The sequence below is a fragment of the Apiospora aurea genome (genome assembly GCF_038362705.1).
Source record: "Apiospora aurea strain CBS 24483 chromosome Unknown utg000011l_segment0_segment0, whole genome shotgun sequence".
Classification (NCBI taxonomy): domain Eukaryota; kingdom Fungi; phylum Ascomycota; class Sordariomycetes; order Amphisphaeriales; family Apiosporaceae; genus Apiospora; species Apiospora aurea.
In genome coordinates this window covers 186,397-208,605 of record NW_027117398.1, presented here as the reverse complement: position 1 = coordinate 208,605, position 22,209 = coordinate 186,397, and the positions used below count along the sequence as shown (strand labels likewise).

General features: G+C 55.2%; 8 protein-coding genes across 8 annotated transcripts; 5 read left to right on the top strand and 3 right to left on the bottom strand.

Annotated features, from left to right (window-relative positions):
* Positions 1-196: 196 nt before the first annotated feature.
* PG986_015071 (uncharacterized protein) lies at positions 197-2,347 on the top strand (the record flags this gene model as incomplete). The annotated part of the gene is made up of 3 exons (XM_066851293.1): positions 197-561; positions 704-1,158; positions 1,254-2,347. The coding sequence occupies 3 exons, from the start codon at positions 197-199 to the stop codon at positions 2,345-2,347; spliced, it is 1,914 nt and encodes a 637-aa protein (XP_066692382.1).
* Positions 2,348-2,673: 326 nt separating this feature from the next.
* PG986_015070 (uncharacterized protein) lies at positions 2,674-3,195 on the top strand (the record flags this gene model as incomplete). The annotated part of the gene is made up of 1 exon (XM_066851292.1): positions 2,674-3,195. The coding sequence occupies one exon, from the start codon at positions 2,674-2,676 to the stop codon at positions 3,193-3,195; it is 522 nt and encodes a 173-aa protein (XP_066692381.1).
* A 1,151-nt stretch (positions 3,196-4,346) lies between these two features.
* PG986_015069 (heterokaryon incompatibility protein) lies at positions 4,347-6,084 on the top strand (the record flags this gene model as incomplete). Its single annotated transcript, XM_066851291.1, has 3 exons — positions 4,347-4,881; positions 4,959-5,241; positions 5,265-6,084. 3 exons carry the CDS (start codon positions 4,347-4,349, stop codon positions 6,082-6,084), a joined length of 1,638 nt encoding a protein of 545 aa, XP_066692380.1.
* A 200-nt stretch (positions 6,085-6,284) lies between these two features.
* PG986_015068 (uncharacterized protein) lies at positions 6,285-7,263 on the bottom strand (the record flags this gene model as incomplete). Its single annotated transcript, XM_066851290.1, has 4 exons — positions 6,285-6,429; positions 6,537-6,706; positions 6,797-6,836; positions 7,055-7,263. The coding sequence occupies 4 exons, from the start codon at positions 7,261-7,263 to the stop codon at positions 6,285-6,287; spliced, it is 564 nt and encodes a 187-aa protein (XP_066692379.1).
* Positions 7,264-8,029: 766 nt separating this feature from the next.
* PG986_015067 (uncharacterized protein) lies at positions 8,030-9,452 on the bottom strand (the record flags this gene model as incomplete). Its single annotated transcript, XM_066851289.1, has 2 exons — positions 8,030-8,775; positions 9,428-9,452. 2 exons carry the CDS (start codon positions 9,450-9,452, stop codon positions 8,030-8,032), a joined length of 771 nt encoding a protein of 256 aa, XP_066692378.1.
* A 2,682-nt stretch (positions 9,453-12,134) lies between these two features.
* PG986_015066 (uncharacterized protein) lies at positions 12,135-12,894 on the bottom strand (the record flags this gene model as incomplete). The annotated part of the gene is made up of 2 exons (XM_066851288.1): positions 12,135-12,542; positions 12,607-12,894. The coding sequence occupies 2 exons, from the start codon at positions 12,892-12,894 to the stop codon at positions 12,135-12,137; spliced, it is 696 nt and encodes a 231-aa protein (XP_066692377.1).
* Positions 12,895-16,538: 3,644 nt separating this feature from the next.
* On the top strand, positions 16,539-17,623 carry PG986_015065 (uncharacterized protein; the record flags this gene model as incomplete). Its single annotated transcript, XM_066851287.1, has 4 exons — positions 16,539-16,615; positions 16,662-16,909; positions 17,167-17,363; positions 17,441-17,623. 4 exons carry the CDS (start codon positions 16,539-16,541, stop codon positions 17,621-17,623), a joined length of 705 nt encoding a protein of 234 aa, XP_066692376.1.
* Positions 17,624-18,870: 1,247 nt separating this feature from the next.
* PG986_015064 (armadillo-type protein) lies at positions 18,871-22,032 on the top strand (the record flags this gene model as incomplete). The annotated part of the gene is made up of 2 exons (XM_066851286.1): positions 18,871-20,437; positions 20,501-22,032. 2 exons carry the CDS (start codon positions 18,871-18,873, stop codon positions 22,030-22,032), a joined length of 3,099 nt encoding a protein of 1,032 aa, XP_066692375.1.
* Positions 22,033-22,209: the final 177 nt, after the last annotated feature.

Below are 22,209 nucleotides of genomic sequence, written 5' to 3'. Positions count from 1 at the left end.
TGTCTGACATGAACTTGTCGGACCCCACTGCAACCGCTGCCCCCAATGCAACCTTCTCCCGGCTCGGCTGCGTCACTCTTCTTGGGATGATTTCTCGAGGCTCGCAGAGTTTTCTGTCATATTTCTCCTTTCATTTTCGTCGCACTTGCTTCAGAACCTTTTATGGCAACAAAACCTCACCACAGCTCACAACATCATGCCTTCCGAGACTCATGAGCTCCTCGCCCCTCACGAGACAGTCCGGGCTGGGAGCGATCGCTGTAGCGCTAGCAGCCCAGCGCCGTCAAGTTCTCCTCCCAGTCTCGCCTCTCCGCTTGCATCGGGAGATGGCAAGTGGGCGCACATCTGGTCGTCCTGGAAATGGGAGCTCCTAGCGTGCGTCCTGGTGCTGGCCACACCACTTATCATGCTAGCCACACTTTACCCACACGCAGGCCAGCCGCTCCCGAATTGGCCTTTTAAAATCACCATCAATGCTCTTCTTTCCATCTACAACGTCGTATTCAAGACGTCAGTCGGATTCCTGGCGGCTTCGGCCATCGGACAGCTCCAGTGGACGTGGTTCGCATCTCGGAGGCCCCTATACGACGTCGTCCGCCTTGATGCCGCGGGACGGGGGCCTGGGGCTCGTGTGTCTGGGTCTGCACCAACCACCTCAAGCAGCCGCTGATAACGCTCGGAGCATCCATCTTGATCCTCTCAGTTGCCTTGGATCCGTTTATTCAGCAAATTATTCACCCGGTCGATTGTACGTCCAGCTCAGGGGGTTGGAGCAAGCCACCTTGCCACGAACCAACTTCTACGTCCCCGAACAACCGGCTTACGACGTAGATGACTTAGGAAACACGACCGGTTTAGGAGACCCGCTGAGAAATGCTCTGGTCCACCACAGCTCTGGTGTTGAGGCGAACTGCCCAACTGGCAACTGCACCTTCCCTAGGGTATTTGGTACTATGGGTTTTTGCAGTTCTTGCAAAGATTCATCTCACGAAATCTCTTTCGGAACCGTTTGCATAGCGAATGGGAACGAGAACGGAAAAAACACAACATACAAGATCGAAAACCCCACCAACTTTGAGGAGTGCACCAACAAGTCTGCTATAGTCTCAAAACTGCCAGATCGATACTATGTTGCAAACCTTTCGGCTACAGAGATCGGTAATACCTGGGCACTCAATGCTTCGTTCTTTCCGACTTTTTAAAAGTGCGCAATTCGGAGTTGTTTACAATGGCTATGAAGAACCATATATTAGACGGAACAGATGAGAGCATTGTCGTCCAGACTTTGATGGGGAAAACTACATTTTCCGAGCCCCAAATAGATATGCATACCGGCAAGAAGTGGGCAGACTGCGACATACCTGCCTCCCAAGAAAGCGGACAATGGAAGTGCCAAGGCTATGGCGCGGCCACTTGCTCACTTTACCCTTGCGTTCGCATGTACAACGCGACAGTCGAAAATGGCCAGCTCAAGGAACGCTTGATGGCACACTCTGACGAAAAACAGTTGGCTGTGATTCAATACGGGCCTCTACCATCCGACACCCTACCAAGCGGCCAGAGAGATTCCCTGATCACCACGCTGGACGCGGAGTGTCTCTCGCCGGAGGAAACGGATATTGTTAGAGACCAAGGACACAAAATCGGGGAGAAAGTGCGCTGGATACCTTATAACGGTAGAATTCTTGATGAGTCGTTTGTATCATTGTTAGATCGTGGTTGTGCTTACTCCATAGGCCGACGTTTTACGTGGTCTACCAGATTTTTCTTGAAAAATCACTTTACGAGTCGGGCCGTTACAGCCGAGGCGGGCAACCTGCGTCAGCTTGCTTTTTTCAAGGGCGACGAGGTTCCTTTGTCTGTTTTTGACGCTGGGCGGGTCACCTTCGAACGCATCGACACTTTGTTCTCCAACATCTCTAATGCGCTGACCACTTACATCCGGACCCATGGGAACAAAACATACTCTGTCGATGCAGCTGGGGATGTATGGCACGCTTCTACCTGCTTGGAGGTCCAATGGCCCTGGATAGCCTTCCACGCCACCCTAGCGGTCTTGACGCTCCTGCTGGTCGTTTTGGTTCTGATGGCTTCACGCCAGCAGCCTGTGTGGAAAGCGTCGCCTCTGGTCTGGATCCTACGTGGTCCCAACGAGAACGAAATCACCAGCGGCTTACCAGCGCTTGACAAGATGGAAGAAGAGTCGAAAAAGATGACTATCTCCATGCGTTGTTCAAACTTCGGATTCCACGACCACTGTGTTACAACCCAAATTGGCCATGCGAGGAAGGCAAAGACCGTCACACGGTTGGGGGCGTACCCTGCGATTGTCCGATTCGGGCCCTAGAACAGCGCTTTTTCTTTTTCTAACATGTACTTGTTGAGCAGGTTCATGTTTCCGTAAAGCCAGGGCGAGAAAGGGGGCAATAACCCCTGAGAATTGTAGGCTTTTAGCCATATTGAGTTACCCTACAATGGGAAGCTCTTTTCAGAGAAATTTACTCTATCTACGGCCATTTAATGAGAGTTGTCATCATTTCCTTTTTTTTGGCTTAAATTTCGTCCTATTCCCCATCTCTACCCTCCACCTCGAGATACCGCTCAAAGACAGTGACGCAAGCCTGAATCTTTCGCCACTTCCCACAGCGCTCCCCCTCGCCAAAACCATTCACAATGCCGGTCATTCCCATCACTTTTCCGAGTGTCGCCCAGAACATCACGATACCACTCGACCTCGCGCTAAGCCCGACAAGCATCTCGATCGATCCAGTCCAAGCTTCAGAGCCGGCCCTGATGGTAGACAACGTGGTCGCTGGGCTTAGCGCCTTCGCACTTACCAAGGGCTGGGTCATTTATTTACAAATATTCTTGGTTTTATCATTAGCCGTTTTTGTATTTGTACTTATTTTTACTTGTATGATAGTCTCTCATAGGGTGGAATTGGACAGAAAGGAAATGGTGTATAAGCAAAAGGCGAACGGACTTTGCAAGTCTTTCAAGGAGCTTAAGGAGGTATTACAGCCTAGCATTCAGCCCGACATTCAGCCCAGCATCCAGTCCAGCATCCAGTCCAGCATCCAGTCCAGCATTCCGGATCTCGAGAAGGGCTTGGGTGAGGCCTGGGAGAAGAATGCTACCCAACAGTCCGATACGGCATCATTCACAACGTGCATGGAGTGGTACCCTCCGGCCTGACGTGGAGGATCAAAGGCAGGGCAGTGGAAACAACGAGGCTGTACGAATATGGGGGAGGCTATTGGCGATATAGTCATGGTGGGCGGATCAACCAAGTTTGTGGAATGCGATTTGGACTGTGTGGAGTTCGGACACTCCCAGCGTCTCGGCTGCTCATAGGGGGGACACCAAAGACTGGAGGTTGAGGTTGGATGATAGCTTTTCTTGACCAGCAGTCCCCTCATAGACTGTAGTAGTCAGATTTCCTGACACATACGACCATATCCTGCTGAATACTAGGGATCCCGTCCGCTCTCCCATATATAAGCAGCAGAGAGCCGAATTAGTACTAGGGTCGGTGACGACCTGGGAATCCTCGGTGTTGTATGTTTTTGCTCTTTTAATATTTTTGCTCTTCTGTCCCAGCCGTAATTTCCCTACTCTTCCCGATCCTGATGAAAATCGCATTTTATTTTTATTAGCTAGGTGACAGTAGCTTGGCTAGCACGTTATATTTATGGTCATTGAAGCCCACATGCGGTGGAGATGCTGCGATGGCTTACTGTACCACCCCCGCAAGGACAATCGCATACTTCTCTACCCTCACAACAACGGCCCGAACGATGAAAACAGAAACACCTAGAATACATCTAGTGGTGCGCTAGAGTAAGTAACAAGCCTTCACAGAGAACTCACGAATCTCCCGGGCGTCTTGCCACGCGATGGCCTCCCCTATCTACCGCACACTCAACAGGGACAGAGAGGAGATTCGTCTCTTCGAGCTCCTGCCCGCAGATGATGACAAAGAGGCCCTGGTTCGAGGGTGCTTGCACTACCATTCGCTGGCCGACAAGCCAGTCTACAACACCGTTTCCTACGTATGGGGCGACCCCGGCCTCACCGGCGAGCAGATCGAAGTCGATGGCAAGTCCTTGCAAGTTACTCCGAACCTGCACAAACTACTGTGCAACCTGCGGTCCTCCTCCCAGGACGATGACGTGGGTTTGTTATGGATCGATGCCATCTGCATCAACCAACAGGACCTGGCCGAGCGCAACCACCAGGTGTCCATGATGCGCCAGATCTACGAGCAGTGCCGCGCGGACCTGGTCTGGCTCGGCCCCACTTCGTCCGCCGACGACGCGCACGAAGAAGGCGTCGCCGAGGAAGCCATGGAGGCCGGCCTGGAGCTCCTGGGGAGCATCTGCGCCACCAACGACATCCGGACGCTGGAGGGCCTCAATTACCGCTTCCCCACGGACCAGGACCCGACGACGGGGAAGCCGTGCACGTCCTGGAGAGCGGCAACCGCCGCCCAGCGCCTCCGGAGCTGGGAGATGACGTACGAGGACCAGGACGTCCTGTACCACGCCCTCTTCCGCCCGGCGATCTGGGACCGCATCTGGGTCGTCCAGGAGCTCGCGTGCGCGCCGCGCGTCGTGCTCGTGGCGGGACGGCGGGGCCGGCTCGAGTGGGACGTGGTCGCGCGGTTCCTGGCGCCGCTGCCGCCGTCGGACGCGTTCCACGGGTATGTGGGGAGCCACGGGAGCTGGCTGCAGCTGGAAGTCGGGATGTTGCTGGCCAAGTTGAAGCGGATCAACGACCAGCGGACGTTGGCGCAAAGGGGGGAACGGGAGGGGCTGCTTGACGTGCTGGCGCGGTGGAGTGAATCGGCTTCGACGGATCCGAGGGATAGGATCTACGCTGGTAAGCAGGTTTTCCACTGTTGCAAACCAGGCTTCAAAACAGTGGTCGGGCTAACAGTTATGTCTGCCAATGCAAAGTACTCGGGCTCGCTCCGCAGGAGCTGAGATTCGCAGTCGATTACTCGCGAACCCTGCCCCAGGTCCATCTCGACGCCGCCCGGGCCATCATCAACTTCTCCGCGAACCTGGACATCATCGCCCAGAATCCATGGCCTCACGATAAGAAAAAGGCCAAACTCCCGGCAAACGATGACGACGTGGATCAAGAGCAGCAACTCGCCCAGCACCTCCCGTCGTGGGTCCCGAGCTTCACCATGTCGCTCCGGACTCCGGCCGCTGCCGACGAGAGACACACCCTCTTGTTCGCGCAGCGGGGATCTTCAGCGCGGGCCCGTTGAACTGCCAGGTCCCCTGTCTCATCGCGGATGACGAGAATGGCGGCGACGGCGCGCTGCGGACGCGGGGCGTGGTGCTCGATGCGGTGGGGAAAATCATCCCGGAACCGGACCGCGAGCGGCACTATCGCTCCGACTCGGACGAGACGCAGTACGTTTCAATGCGCTCGTGCGTGGGTAGGAACTTGCTGGACGACGATGAAGCCGGTCCGGTATGTTATGTATCGGGCGAGCCAGCGTTTACGGCCTATTGGCGTACGCTGGCGACGGACCGGAGCGGCTTTCCGATGAAAAGACTGCAACAGGACGAGATCGAGACGCTCGACGGGAGCTTGAGGGAGAAGATGAGGGAAAGCATGAGGAGGCACGACAAGAGGATGTCCGAATCGAACGACGCGGGTTTGACAGAACCCACTGTTCAAAGGAACAGTGGCAAAGATGCGGGTGATGATCCTCCGCAAGAGGAAGAGCCTTATCTCCTTGAAGACACAATTTGCGACCCTGTGTGGTGTTTTACTTATACCCATTGGGGTTTCAACGTCACGGAAAAGGGTTTATATACGATGCTGCTCAGAGGGCGCGCACAGCAAGGCGACGTTATTGCCTGTCTGGAGGGGGCCAAGGTTCCACTGGTCTTGCGGCCGAAACGGGCAGTGGACGACGGGCCTTCGACGACGGGGGAGGTACCGCCTCGGTTTGAAGTTATCGGGCCGGCTTATGTGCATGGGTTCATGGATTTGGAGGCGTTCGAGTCCGTGGGCCTTAGGGAGCGGCTTCAGTTGAAGACGGAGGATATCTTCCTTGTGTAACAACACTGATTGTGACCTTGTGCTGCCGTTGTGATCCTAAATTGCTAATGCAACACAAGTCACAAACTTGGCTGTTATCCCTGTTACCCACCAGTTATCCGACTACTTATCAGCTATCTCATATCAACTATGCCACTGACCAGCTATTGCATGATCGGGGGCCTTGATAAACCTTCCAACATGCTGGACCCAACAGCCATCTACGCCAACCATTGATCCTCCAGCACCTTGTACGACGCCGTCTGGTTCCCCTGCTCGTGCGCCTCGGCAACGGGCACGCGGTTGGGCTTCGCATCTAAGACGATGACGAGCAGTCGAACCCAGCTGCTCGTGTGGTTGGAGAGACTGGAAACGATGAAGACGTCCGACGTTAGCTGATCTCTCTGGCTCATAGAGGGTATCCCGGAAAAGGTAAGGGGAAAGAAATAAAGGAGGGGGATCTTAGATCTTACGCATGCATCATTCCGCGCTGGAACACGACCTCGCCCGGGTGGCACTCGGTCCGCACGAGCTCGCTGTAATCGGGCTTGCCGTCGCGGATGGTGTACGGCGCGTCGCCGGGGGTCATCAGGCTCAGCGCCCCCTGGAGCACGACCAGGTAGTCGGCGGAGGTCGTTCGGTGCTTTTCGGTTCACCGTCGTTAGTACATGTCAAAATCAAGGGGACACAAAAGCCCCCACGCTGAAGGAGCTCCTGGGGGAGGAAGACTTACCATCACTCCCTCGGTGTTGGGCGCGACGTCGATGTAGTACCTACGAAAGGGGTCAGCCACCTAAATGGGAATTTCGACCAACAAATACCATCTGTTGTCGCTCGCATCTGACCACTTACATGTGTGTGCCGTTGGGCAACACGATCCCCATACCAGGGACATCCGCAACCGGAAGGGTTCCATTTGAGAGAAGGTGTTAGCTGTTTTGCCCCTTCTTCACCTGCACGCCGCCAGATCGGGGGATGCCGAGGAACTCACTGCCCATCGTTGCTCGTCGGGACCTGCGCGTTGGTTCCCACGATGTACCGCACCAACGAACCGCCCAGGATCGGGTGGGCCTCGAGGGTATCGACCTTGACCTCGACACCGGGCTCGGCCCCCGCGTCGCCCGCGCTGGCGGCGGGGAGGGGCAGGTTCGAGGCCACGATGCGGCGGGGCGCGGGGAGGTCGTGGGGCGATGCGGACATGGTTGGTTGATCTAGATGATCCGGGGAAGACGGATATCGACAAAAACTACTGGATGGCCGAAGTGTTGAGAGGAATGGCGAGTGATGGATGAATCGAGTCGTCGACGAAGCTTACACAGAACAGATGTAGCCACTGGTGGCGGCGAGACCGTCCTCTTATACACTTCGACGCCGCCGGTCCATCATGCCCCCGGCGCGGCGCGACCTGCTTATGCGAGCGTAGTGAGTGAGACGCCATTCAGCCTCCTCTTTTCGCTAGAAGGCGAACGACGATGTTGGACTCTCGGAGGACTCTATTCAGGGGGTCGTTGACAAATGTCGTCGGGCTGCTAAGCATTGCGGCGTTTGAGGCGTAGTCGACAATAGGGCTACGGCCGAAACATCCCCCGCCGCTTTTTCGCAATCTTATTAGTGTGGAAGAAACGTGGCGTTCGAACTAGTTCCGCTCCTCCATTCCGAGAGTTAAGTGATTGGTAATCTGAGCGAGTCTCTCTGGAGTTACACGATGTTTGCTATACATTTTTACGTCGTCGCTAGACTGGCCGATTGGAGCGACTGGTAACATCAACTGAATTTCTAGGCGAAACTAACTATAAAGCCGACTTGCTTACAACCTGAGTACCCTAACTTCGGTGTTTGTAATGAACTCGAGGCTTCTCCCACCACCTCACCGCCCCTTACTCGTGCCCTTGCTCCCCTCCCCCAGCTCGGTAGTCTTCTTCGAAACCAACCTACTTCTTCCAACTCAGGTAAGAGGGCGAGCAACTCACCCCAAGAGGGTCACGACCAACGACCCCAACACTCCCGCCCAGACCATCGAAGGGACGAAAGTCCCACGACCAGAGCTCTTCTTACCGTCGTCCCCGGCGGGCGCCGGCTTCGCATTCTTCGCGTTGGCCTGGCCGAGGTCGGTCTCGCGGATGCACGGGTGCTGGCAGACGGCGTTGTCGCGCCAGTCGAACTTGAGCCGGCCCAGCGCCGACGCGTTCTTGCTGTGGTAGTTGGCCGTGATCTGGCCGCACAGGTTGCAGTCGGGCGTGTTGACCAGCTCCTCGGCAAGCTCGCGGACCTGCGCCAGGGTCAGGCCGCCGTCTTTGTCGTCGCCGTTGCCGTTGGAGGAGACTTTGGAGGGAAGGCGCACAGCGCTGTGGATAGGGATAGGGGCAATTCGTGTCAGCTGCTCTGCTTTTCTATACTGTATGCACATGTCGTGTGGCGGTGTGGGTGTGGGTGATGGATGGGTTTCGTCAAAAAGAAACTTACTGCCGTCGAGTTCGTTGTTGACCGCCCCTTCCACCCCGACCTGGAACGTGGCCGGCCCCGCCTGGGCGTCGACCCCCGCGACGTCGAGCACGAACTTGGTGTCGCGGAACAGGCAGGCGACGTGGCGGTCGTTCTTGTAAAAGGTGTCGTCGGGCAGGCTGGCACGAGCTTGACGGGAGGAAGGGTTTTTGGGTACAGCATAGTTGCAAGTGAAGAGGAAAGGGCTGTTGTGCGTGTATTGGACGGGTGCTTGAGTCTTGCTGGTCTGGCAAGTTCGAGATCAAAAGAAGGGGATCTGGTTTTATTTATATTCGCTTGCTCGACAACCTGATCCATAGGTTTTCAATGGAGGATCGCAGCCCGGTGCCGCTGCACCCATATGAGGCCGTCTTCCAAAATGAATACCCGAACGTACTGACCTCACTCAAGGTTACGCAGAGAACGTCGAGGCTCCAGGTAATACTGCATGTCCAGATTATTGCTCTATGAATAGAAACACAAAGTGCAGTAATTCTGCACTTTCCCCGGAGCTGGCTCCCAGCTACGGTCCAGCTGAGGTCGGTTGGCTTTTTTGTGTGATTTAAGGGTTACATCTTCCCTCAGCTAAGATCAGGGAGCCCTGAGTCATCAGCTCCCAATGTTCGCCAAGGTTGTGTATATAACGCCCATACTATAGGATAATATCGCAGCCTCCCAAGTTGCTTCAGCTACCAGCCCTCCACAGCCAGGTGAACCGAGACCGCATCCTGCAGAGCAAGAAAATTCCCAGTAAAAGGTCGAGCCTCACCAAGTAAAGTGGGAAAGGAGGGATACCGACTCAATAAGTTGGTTCCAGACCGGGCTGGTGATTTCTACGAAGCCAAGGAATGCCGCACCACCAGGGGGTGTCACAGCCGTTTACTTAACTGTTCGCTCTCGGCAAACATAATTATATATACACTAAGGGGAGGGGGGGAAGAAAAAAGAAGAAGAAGAAACAAAGAATACATAGGCATCATTCATTCCATGTATATTAAAGGTAACGATAGGGCTTCTTCATCCCACGAGGACTGCGATAGGGAAGTGCTAACCACTCATAACAGGGATGGCATTCCCAAAAGTATGGACATCAGGTCCCTGCAGACGACATCATAGAAGCCTTTCACCACTCGCTGTTATCGACCTGCTAGGATGCTATGGAAGGCTATGTCCCCGAACCCGTAGTTAAAGGCTTAAGCCTGCTGCTACGGCCGAGAGCTTTGCGGGATCCTGGGGTCAAGACCCGGCTTCTTGACCGCCGTACACAAGCTGGGATTGAACAAGTCCAAGGTAGATCCGGATCGCAGGCTCCGGGTGTTGCTAGATGGTGGCCAGTTATAACCGTTCGTCAATGGAGCAGCCAGCATGCTGGAAGTACCGGAAGCACCTCGCGCCTATGTTCGCTGGGTAGGACGATCATTATCTATGGGCACGAACGGAACGAAGGCTCAGCCTTGCTCGTTCAACGAAGTGCTTGCTGGTCACTTCAATCGATTGCTCTTTACGTAATGCGATATATTAAACAAACGAAAGCGTCAGCGGGGATAACGAGCGTATCAGACCAGGCATCTCCTTCATGTGCATTACAGCAAAGCACCGTCCTGTAAGGAAGCCGAGATACCACCAACTATCGGGACGGAACGACAGGCCAGAAGGAGCGGCCGCACCACCAGCGAACTAGTTGCATCCGGCAAAACGATAGTTGGGGGAGCGATCTAGACGTCCATCTATTGATGGACGTGCGGGGTGGGTGGTCAATCCACCCACCGATATCATCACGACGGGCGGGCGGCACAGTGCGGTCTTGGGATGAAGACTTCATGCTGGATTCAGCCCTCCATCACAGCATACTTGGAGAAACAGTGCATCGGAGTTCTCACTGTCACCTCCCTCGTTCTTTCAGCGACGACAAGACTCGACACCTTAGGCCTTGAGGTGGGACACCTGCTCCAGCAGCTACTAGGTAGAGAGAGCGCGAGCCATCCGAAGGGTCCCCGGGGCGGTCTAGACGGACGAGAGACCCAGCCCCGGTCTTGGCGAAGGCTAGATGAGTCGGAGCGGCTCCCCGACTGTGGGATGTGCCCACGAGCTGGATCGTATGCCACGGGGGACTAGAGATGGGCGGTGTGGCGCCTTGCTAGGCATGCTGAGCCGGGAGGCGCTTATAGGATGCTACTAGTACCGTGAAGGTGGCCCACAACGTAAGGAGAAGAATAACAATCCTGTTCTTGTCTTTCCGAAGTTGGGACGTGACGTGGAACATGGAAATCAACCAACATGCAGATTCGGCCCCTCAAGTGGCTGAGACTGCACCCCTGGATCCGAGTGAGATGCAATTGTAGGTAAGCATGAACGCGGCCACCCCCAATTGTTGTTCTGTCAGCCTGGCGCAGTGGATGGAGAGGGGAGTGATCAGTCGGATCCCGAACAAGGTGGCTGCTGTTGCTGCTTCGCATTGGTGTGTAGCTTTGGTTGGACATCTGACTAAACGGCGGGTTCCCTCCAATTACCTATGCCCATGGCGTCAATACTCCATTGCTCCGTTGGTACATGGTGCTTACATATATTCCAAGTTAGGCGAGATGAAATGAAGTTCAAATGGCTTGCTTGCCTTATCTCGGACAGTCGGAAAGCAAGGCGCTAATATGTAAGCCGGATAGGACGTCCAGGCTAACTGGCATAGTGTGCTGTCCGGTTCCTGACGATGACGTAGGCAAGTCTTCTTTCGTCGATTCTTTGGGCAGCTTCGTTGTCTCTATTTTCTTTTTCGGGCATTTGCTTATTGTGACGATGGCTGCCGCCCCCACAAGGAAGGATTCCTCGTCTTTTTCGGGTTGACACAAAGCATGCAAGCCGCATTCCCCCTGGCGCTTGCTGGGTAAGACAGGAAGGGCCCTTCCATGAATCCTATGCATCCTACAAGCCTGTGCTTGTCAGGCTGTCGCTCGTTCGGAGGAAACCAATTTCATCACTGGGAGGCTTAGAGGGAAGAAATTGCACAGCCTGGCCAACATGTCAGCAGACTCGTCTATTTGCGGACGAATCGAAACCAACCCAACAGGGATCAACCACTCACAGACTTTCATCTGCGCAGCGCTGTTGGCAGGTTAGCGCCGTCCCGAACGGGGATTAGCCCGCGTGAACGGCGCGTTTCATTTACAGGGTCTGGAAATTGGGACGAACCAGGGTTCAGAGTCAAGCGCACGCACACGTCGATCAGGAACACAACAGGCGACAGCCGAATGCCACCCATCCAATTCATTTTCGTCACCTTGGATAAGCCGAGGAGGGGTCACATTACTCTTTGGAAAGATTTGAAGATGTTGTAGGCAAAAAGGTGGTATCATTTTGAAATTCATATCTCAAGTGACTCAGATATATACATTCGAAAGGGAGGAAAACAAACATTCTGGAAAGACACAGGGTGGATTTATTTTGTCAAGTGGCATCCAGGGCCCAATAGATACAATTAGAAGCAATTAAGTAGTACAAAATGTGCTCATGCCGTGGAGGATGAACCATTTCCAGAGCCTGGCTCCGAGGTTGTTTGTTTTTGAAGAAAGTCTGCACTCGGAGACCCTTTAAGGGGATCACCGAGCACCAACCGAACCCTTGATTCTCAACATCCGAAGACGCTTAGAGGAGAGCGGCAGCGACAAGGCCGGCAGCAGCGGCGAAGACGGAGGCACCGACGGCACCAGCGCCAGCGGTGACCGGGTAGGTCGAGCTGGGGCTAGGGGGAGGCCGGCAGAGGGCTGCTGGGGCTTGTTGGGGAAGCCGCCGGAGGGGGCGGGGACGGAGGGGTAGCCGCCGTTGTTGCCGCCGGCGGGGCCGGTGGGAACGCTCTGGCCGATGGTGACGGTAGAGTAGATGACGGTGGGCATGCAGGTCGAGATGGTCTGGACCGAGGTGACCGGGTTGCCACCGTTGCCACCAGCGGGCTGCGAAGGCTGGACGGGGCTGTTGGAGGAGACGCTCTCAGCAGCGGGCTTGGTGGGCTATGAGATTGTCAGATCTGTGTTCGGAGGACTGCATTTGCAGGACGGTGAATCAAAAACTTACGTAGGGAGCAGGGGCGGTGTCGTAGGGACCGGTCTGCTTGCCGCCGGTGGGAACGACGGGGGAGCTGGCAGCGGGGGTCTCGGCGGGCTTCTGGGGGACGACCGAGGAGACGGCGTAGCCACCGGCGGGGGTGGTGACGGCCATGACGGTGCTGGAGGTCACGGTGGAGCGGGCGGGGCAGTCGGTGACCTCGGGGGCGCACGAGGTGATGGTGTGGTACTGGGTCTCGTAGACCATGTTACCGGCCACGGCGGTGGCGAACAGAGCGGCGGTAGCGGCGAACTGCATTTTGACTGATTTGGATGGGTACGTTTAAAAACGGGCTAATTGTATAGATTGGGGGGGTTGGTTGGTAAAAGTTTGCTGAAGAGCGAAAATTAAGCAATAGGCTTTTTGATAGTTGGTGAAAGAATGGACGACCGAGGTCAGTGTTGAGTCAGATATCGAGATTGGCTGGATGGCTGAGGAGAAGGGGGAAAAGTTGAACCAAGGACTGGAGGACGATCGAATATTAATACCCGGTTCTGGTTCCATGGCTGCGGTGGTGGCCAAAGGCCGACAAAGAGCTCGAAAGGGAAATAGGAGAGGCAAATCCACCGCCTGGGAAATTAAAGTCGTGTAGGCCATGACTAGCGGGACCAGCATCCCGGCCGCTTTCGTGGGGCTTCATGGGGCAGGCAGACAGGCACAGGGCCGTGACAGGGCAGGCAGGGGCCCGCGATGTCCAGGACTGTCCAGGATGGTCCAAAAGGGGGCCCACACAACGCGGCCACGACATGGGATGATGGGCAGGATGGGTAGATGGGCTGGTGGGTGGTACTTCCTGACATGGTGCAAGTGCGCGCTGGTCTGAGGAGCCCCATGATGCAAAGGCGATTGGGTCATTTGGGTTTGGGACTTATGGGAGTCCGGGACGAAGGGCGGTTCGTTCAAGCAAAAGGCCAAGACAAGCGGGCGGTGGACGGCGCAGACGGAGAGGCGCTTCTGAGGCCAACGCGATCCCGTAATTTGATAGGCTATTTCCCACACTACTGCAATAAACTAGATGTGAGATGGGCGAGACACCGCGGCGGCCAATGGGATGCAGCAGTATCGAACTGCATCTGACGATTCGCCATTGGGCACCCTTCGCTTCCGTAGACGGTGAGCAATGGTTCGTGGTCTGCTGTCTATTACCTAGTAAAAGCCAGTGTAGCATCCCCTCTATCCATCATGCGGTCTTCTCCGCTCTGGATGTCGCGCAACTGGGCGATCTGCTCCTGGATGACAGCCCGTCCTGCCCGTCTTCAGCGGTAAGCAGTCTTTCGAGGGTCTGCATGGATTGGACAGGCTCGGCTGGCTGCCAGGCTGGGCAGCGCAGGGCCTACTACTACTACTACTACGGGGGAAGGTGGGAAGGTTGCAACGACGCTACGGTCCCCTCGTTCGTTGGCAATCGATCCCCGAATTCGCTTTTAGCGAGAGTACATACACCGACCAGACAAGCGCCATCTCTGATTGTCTTCCCCCGGTGGTGTGTTATGTCAGCAAATAATGAGCTATTGTGGTGGTGATTTCATCGTGAGATCCTTTGATTTGATCCTTTGATTACTGCTATTTCATCGCGATTTGGTCCATTTCTTTTTTTCCTGTTCTAAGAATAGGTCGGAGGGAACCAAAGGTTAGAAGAGAGGAGAGGAGAGACAAGGGCGAAAGAGGGGGGTCCCTTGGGTCCTTCATCGCGCACACACAATCGAAGACAATAACGGTTTGGTGGGCTTTGGGACGTCGTTCTGCCCAGTGCCTGATCCAGTTGTCGGTGAAGCACCGATGGGCTGGGCAGGCATGGCCGGCATGGCAGGCATGGAACGTGGAGGCCATGGCTGCAGGGCTTTGTTTTGCCCACGCTAGAAAGTAGGAGAATGCTCAATCGTCAACTGTGGGATGTAAGGAGTCCTGAAATCTTCGGCCTTTCGCTGCGGCCGGATTCCCCTGGGCGGCCCACGAATTGCTTGTGCAGAGATGATCTTGATTTCGGCGGCATAAAAAACAAAACATTGCGAAAAGGCACTAGGTTAACCTACTACTTCGGCCTGTTTGCGTCGCTGCATCGCCCTCTCGCGAAGGCCAAGAAGGCCCCCCGTCGATGTGCAAATGCGGGGGTGAGCTGGCTAAGGTGGTATTTCCGAGGGTCACTGATAGGCCAGCATCAAAGCATGGAAGAGACGGAATGGTAGGGAGGCACCGCTAATGCAGGTACAGGCGCCCTCTTTTTTTTTTTTTTCCTTCTTCTTCTTCTTCTCTTTTACGGACCTTAGCACCGAAAATTTTAGTGCTTATCTACTGCCTCTTGCGGCGTGATAGGTAGATCATACATAGCAGCAAGTAAGCCAAAGTCGCAAGCAAGCATGGCCTTTTTGCCACACTGGATATCTGCTAAAGGGCTCGAACGGGGGCCATCGCCGTCTGGATGGAGCACTCGCCATCCCAGTAATCTCCCTCTTGTGACAGGACGGCAAAGTGAGGGGGTCTCACGGTCTCTGCAAGGCTGGAGGCTGACGACGATCCACGAGCTTCGCAAGCTTTGGTCGCTCCATGACATATTCTTGATATGCTGTAACGTGACCCGAGCCCTCTCCCAGACCTGTTCGTGCCGTTCTATCCCAAGGTCTGCCAGTGTTTGCGGCCGTTTTGGGGCGGGTTAAGCATTCGGTCCGCCCTTGTTTCACTCTGACAACGTCCACTGATCGTCCGCCCCCCAGGCTTTCTAGGCTTTGCTTCTTCTTCTTCTTCTTCTTCTTCCAAGGCCGGTATCTCTCCTACTGCCTACCCGGAAGCCGCCTCGTGCGTGCTTGGGGGCTTCTAGTCCGCATCTGTATGTATGTGGGTTCTTGTTTTGAGATAGAACGAGAGCTAAGAGATGAACGCCCGATGCTTTCTTTGCTTGGAGGGAGCCCTTCCGCTTCCCCCTGCGCCAAGTCTGGTAATTAATTTCTCGCCCTTGCATTCGGCTAGGCTAGCACTGCAGCAGTAGTAGGTGATTACATTAGATCATAAGGCCCTTTTTGTTTACGATTGATCGCCAATCTCGTCACCCAACAACCAATTTGGGTATCCTGGCAAAGTTGCACGCCCCGAGAATGGTTCCGTACAGTCGTGCGACAGCGAGGCAAGGCAAGGAAGGGCACAAGATTGATTGCAGATTTGAGAGGAGGATGAAGAACATGACCACCCAGCCTGCCAGACACCCCCTTGCACGTTCCATCATCGACGAGCTGTCAGCCTGCCGTCTAATCCGCTTCGAGCCGACCTCTCAATTTCATTCGCTCAATGCGGGCGGATCTTGTTTGGCAACGCCCTCCCTCCCTCCTCCACGAAATGGTTGCACGCATGAACAAGAGTGGTTTTACGTACAGCTTTATGTACCTTGCACACGGCCGTCCAGACTCTGGGATTATTTGCTGTCTCTGCCTTTGGAACGATTGCTTCTTCGCTCGGCTGGCCGATCGAAGAATATCCCAAATGGCACACACCTGGGCCCCAGCAGGATCAGACCCAGCACGCTTGAAGTGTAACAAGCCTAATCAAATATTTACGACACACTCTCGATGACGGTCCTGGATCCTAGAGCTGGCTGGCTATGTACTTTAGCCAACGATAATTGCGAATATTGGTCCTTAGCTAGGATCGGTCCAGACGGCCGGGTGCTCCGATAAAGGGCGAGAGGCAAGAGGGTCGTGCTCGTGCTTCGCAATAGATCCTGGTGGGATCATCTCTTATCACCCGCGTCTCTGTTTCTATTATTACTGGCCGTCGTGGCTTTTGCATCTGACATCTGATCCCCCCCAAAGCCAATTTCTCTGTTCATCTCAACTCATGCCATTTTCATCTCTTTCTTCTTGTCTGTCTTTGACTGGTGTCCATAGGCACTTCTTGGGCATAGGAAGTTCACCATGTACGTGGGTAGCTGGCTGCTGTTGTCATTGGCATCACGGCACTTGCGTGTTAGTCTGCATCTTGACCTGAAGATGTATCTACTTCTTCTGTTATTTGTCAGTTTCTGCTTCGCGATGCAGTGATGCCGCCCTCACCTTCGAAACCACCACGCCTGATGATGATGATGATGATGACGATGGCATGAGCTCCTCAATGTTCCCAAATGCCGGAACCGACCCAATCCAATCCCAGGTTCTACCCGACCTCTGGCATTGTTTGGTTCTCTGGTTGTCGCACGACAACCTTTCCACCATGTTAGAGAACCATCGGATGCCCGCTGTGGTGTGGCATCCCAAATTCATGGCCGCGGACCAAAACATGAACGACGGTGGCTCTCATGGCCTGTGTGCTTATTGGAAAGCCCAGGCCAGTGTAGCTTCTACGCGAGGAGTTTTGAGATGCAACCAAATAGGTTGAACAGTGAAATCATCCGGCTGAAGAACACCACATGTGCCATACACGGAACGGATGGCCAAGCGGTTTTGGGAAAGTGGCAGGCTGGCCCAAACTGACAACTTACCGAACAGCAGCGGATGGCCGGGTGCCGGTGAAATTCGGTGATCAACAGGACACTGGCCCGTCTAGCAAGCGATAGCCGTTTTGGGGCCAAGAAACCGGGATCCAGCTATCTGTACTTGCTCAGTGCTTCTACTCCAGCCCTGCGATATGTCTATCCCATGGAAATGTTTGCTTTTTCTGTCTACCATCGGAACGTACGAGCTCAACTATGCGCCATCTATACGGGTCGCGATGACCTCGAGACGCGCCGATACCTTCGGTCGGTAATCGTGATAGTGAATCCGGAACGATGCCAATCCTGCCAGGGATGTGCCGAAACCTGAAGTTGATATTGGGAAAGGTACGCTGCGGCGGTCACGAGCTTCGGGTTGTTCTTCAGCAAGAACCCGACGAGACCTGCCTCGCGTCGATCTCCCCTTCCGTCGATCCGGCGCCTTGGTGGGACAAGCGCTGCTCTCAGCATGTTATGAAGAATGGTCAAGAGCAGGCATTTCTTGCTGTCAACCAACGAGAAGTGTTCTGATGCAGATATCAGGGGGACATGTACGTTGAACACCACGGGACGCATGCAATCTCACCACGCACGCTCCAGTTTACGTCGAGCTAGCAGAAGCAGAGTTGGTCGTAGCAATACACATGTAGTAGATTCGGTAGGTACACCAGGGAAGGGCAAGGGGGTTCTGCAACTTGCATCACGGGGTTGCTGAACTGGCACCTGGACTTGCCATCTCTGTGACCTCGGCATGCTGCAAGAAGGATTCCTTCATCTGAAGCAACTCGTCGGTCATATGCAAGAGCAGGTTTATCGTCGTACCCATCATGTCGTGAAGCCCGTGCTATAGCTGCTCTTCTCAGTACTACGTTGACTGACGTACATCTATCCAATTGATATGCCCCTCCCTCTGTGCACTCGGCACATGCAGAGCAAGTCCCGTCCGTAGCTGACAGGCTGTCGAAGAGCTGTAGGTGGGGTGAAAAACGAGAAAGAAAAAAAGGAAAAAAGAAAAAAAAAAGAAAGGCCAGGGCAGAAAGCCAGGGCCGACGATTGGGAATTTTACCCCGCGGCTGTCATGATTTGTTTTTGTCGGATTGTTCAATTGGCATGCGTGCCTGCGCGCCTAGCTGCCTAGGCCTAGGGACGACGTTAGGCCACCAACCAATGTTCACCGCCCTTGGCAGTAAAGCAGGTGAGGAGTCGGAGTCGGAGCCCAGCCTGACGCCCACCGCCCAGCACCACCACACAGAGAACTGCAGCCCAAAGGTGGGGTGGGTGATTGTGCACAATCACAATCTCGTACTATCAGCATCTGGCATTCAGCACATGCACAAGCAGACAAAGACGGTAGAAGAAGCCATCCAGACATATCTCGGTCTTTTGGACGTTTTCCCAGTCTTTTTTCTTCTTCGTGGCCTTTGCTAAGCGACGACGTCCAATCCGCCGACCTTTTTCTCGCTGCGTTGGCCCATCAAACCTTTTCGACTCGAACTTTCTCGCCGCTTCAACATCCATCCCACTTCCCACCATCCCGCCTCTGACCGATTTTCACAGCGATCCCGACCGACGGCCGCCCGCCACTTTGATCAAACCACCTCACCTCTTTCTCTTCTCCCCCCCCACCGAGTCCCTTCCACCACCCTGGCAGCTCACCCGTTCCGCTGCACACGCACACCACCGAGGGTCTCGGAGATTCCCCAGCCCTTGTTTGCTGAAGCATGCTGCATGCACCCCACCGTGGGCTGCCCGAATCATAGCAGCTTCCAGCTGTAAAGATGGACTCTCAAATCGAGAATGCCATAGAAATCGTCTGGAATCCCTCCGGGGGCGACCCCAGCCTCAAGCAGCAGGCCTTCGAGTTCCTCGACCGCGTCCGCACCGACCCCCAGGCCTGGCAGGTCTGCGTCGCCATCTTCACAAAGACCCCCAAGGTCTCCGAGATCGTCCGCCATGTCTGCCTCGAGATCATCAACAGCGGCATCCACACCGGCGTCCTGGGCCCTCAGGAGCTCATGTACCTGCGCGATGCTCTGATGGGCTACGTCAGAGACAACTACGGCACCGCCCAGGCTGAGCAGGTCGACTCCCCCAACATGCAGAACAAGCTCACCCAGACCCTGACCTACCTGTTCGTCACCCTCTACGCCCAGGGCTGGGAGACCTTCTTCGACGACTTCATTGCCATCGCCGACCCCCAGGGAGGCCAGAGCTGGGACAACGTCCAGGGCGTCAACATGTACCTGCGCATCCTGGGCAGTGTCCACGACGAAATCGCCGATGTCATGGTCATGCGCCAGGGCAACGAAGTAAAGAGCCACACAGATCTCAAGGACCTGGTTCGAGCCCGCCACGTCCAGGTCATTGCCCAGTCTTGGCAGGGGATTCTGGCCCGGTACGCAAACCAGAACGATAGTATTGCAGAGATGACCCTCAAGGTCATTGGCAAATGGGTCAGCTGGATCGACATCTCCCTCATCATTGGCGACGGCATGCTCAACCACATCTTCCCCTTGATTGGCCGCACCAGCCCCTCCGGCTCCGAAGACAAGGTGCGGGATGCCGCCGTCGACGCATTCACCGAGATAGTGGGCAAGAAGATGCGCCCAGCCGACAAGACTGAAATGATCTCTTTCCTCAACCTGCGTGACATCATAACCCAGCTGATTGCCAGCCCGCCTCTGTGTGAATATAAGGGCACGCCGCGCTATGACACCGATCTGGCCGAGGCCGTGGCCAAACTCGTCAACACCGTTCTCGCCGACCTTGTCCGTGTGCTCGAAGATCGTGCGACGGACGACGCCACCCGTTCCAAGGCCAACCAGCTCCTGCAGCAATTCTTGCCACTGCTCCTGCGCTTCTTCTCGGATGAATACGATGAAGTGTGCTCCACCGTCATCCCCTCGCTTACTGATGTTCTCACCTACCTGCGGAAACTGAACGACCTCGAGCCCGGGTTCGCTGAGATGCTGCCCCCTATTCTGAACGCCATCATTATGAAGATGCGCTATGACGAGACGTCGTCCTGGGGCAACGAAGACGAACAGACGGACGAGGCCGAGTTCCAGGATTTGCGCAAGAGGCTGCAGGTTCTGCAGAAGAGCGTCGCTGCCGTCAAGCAAGATCTCTACATCGATGTGCTGAGCAACTTGGTTGCCAACACATTCCAGCGCTTGGACGAGCAGGGAACCCAGCTTGACTGGAGGGATCTGGACCTGGCTCTTTACGAGATGTATCTGTTTGGGGAATTGGCTATGCCCGGTCAGGGGTCGAGCTCCAAGAACCAGCAGTCTGCTCTGGCATCGGATCGTCTGATGGCGATGATGGCCAAGATGATCGAGTCAGGCGAGTCATGAACAACCCCATATAGACCGCGTGAGAAGTATATCCAACTAACATTTGCTTTAGGTATTGCGAACTTCCCCCATCCGGCGATACTCTTCCAGTACATGGAAATCTGTGTGCGATACTGCGCCGTTTTTGAGAACGAACGCATGAACCCGTTCACTGGCCAGGTCCTGGAGACATTTGTGCGTTTAGTCCACCACGATCACCCTCGCATCCGCAGTCGCTCTTGGTACCTGTTCCACCGCTTCGTGAAACATTTGCGGTCACAGGTCGGCAATGTCGCCGAGACGGTGATCCAGTCCATTGCGGACCTCCTTCCGATCAAGGCTGAAGTGCCCGGGGACGACGCCGACGACGACATGTCCTCCGACGAGCTCGACAACTCAGCGGACGCCGTGTTCACTAGCCAGTTGTATCTATATGAGGCTATTGGCTGCATATCGTCTACGACAGCTACGCCAACCGAAAAGCAGGGCATGTACGCGCGGTCTGTCATGGATCCGCTGTTCGCAGATATGGAGCAGAATTTGCCTCGCGCAAAGGCGGGCGACGCCCAGGCTCTCCTCCAGATTCATCACATCATAATGGCCTTGGGCACACTGGCTCATGGCTTTTCCGACTGGACCCCGGGCACGACCTCGGCCAACCAGCGCCCACCGCCCGCTAAAGAGCTCTCGACCGAGTTCTCCCGGGCTGCCGAGGCCATCCTGACCGCTCTGAGCCAGCTGAATGCGTCTTCGGAAATCCGCACCGCCTGCCGATCCGCATTCTCCCGACTGCTTGGTGTGCTGGGAGTTGCTGTTCTTCCTCAGTTGCCGCAATGGATCGAGGGCCTGCTGTCGCAGAGCTCTTCCAAGGACGAGATGGCCATGTTCCTGCGACTCTTGGATCAGGTCGTGTACGGCTTCAAGACGGAGATCTACGAAGTTCTTAATATGCTACTTACCCCACTGCTCCAGCGCGTATTTGGCGGTCTGAGAGAACCCATCAACGGTACCGATGACGAGATTCAACTGGCCGAGTTGCGTCGCGAATACCTTGGGTTCCTCTTGGCCATCCTGAACAACGACCTTGGCAGCGTCCTCGTTTCCGAAACCAACCAAGGATTCTTCGAGTCCCTCATCACATCCATCCTCGGCCTGGCCCGGGATGTCGACCCGGCCTCTGGTAATCTTCCAGTGAGCCGCATAGCGTTCGCCTTGCTCGGCAAGATGACGAGCGTCTGGGGCGGCCCCGACGTTGCCAACATCTCGGCGAACCCCACAGCTCCGAGCGGCTCCCCGACGCCCTCGATCCCCGGGTTCGACCAGTTCTTCATCGACCGGTTCCACACGGTGTGCTGGGAGATTCTGCGCGACCCCAACTTCAAGCCGTCCAACGACGCCCAGACACGGCAGGTCCTGACCGAGATCGCCGGCCTCGAGCAGGCTATCTACCTCAAGACGGGCGACGCGTTCATACAGCATCTGCAGTCGTCCGTATTCCCCGCCGTGGGCATCGACGGGACCGACTTCCTCCGGGCCATGACGACGTCGACGGATCGCAAGTCGTTCACCAAGTACCTGCAGGAGCTGCAGAGATCCATGAGGTGAAGCCAGGGTGCCGAGGTTGGATAGATGAGAACTAAGGAAAAGAGAGAGAAGCGAGAGATAGAAGGGATGGGGGGTTTCAGTTTGGGTCAGAAAACGTAATACCAAGCCGAGTGTGGTTTATGTATGGGAGGCACGGGTGTTCATTGCACAGCTGGCTTTCTAGCATTTGCATATATT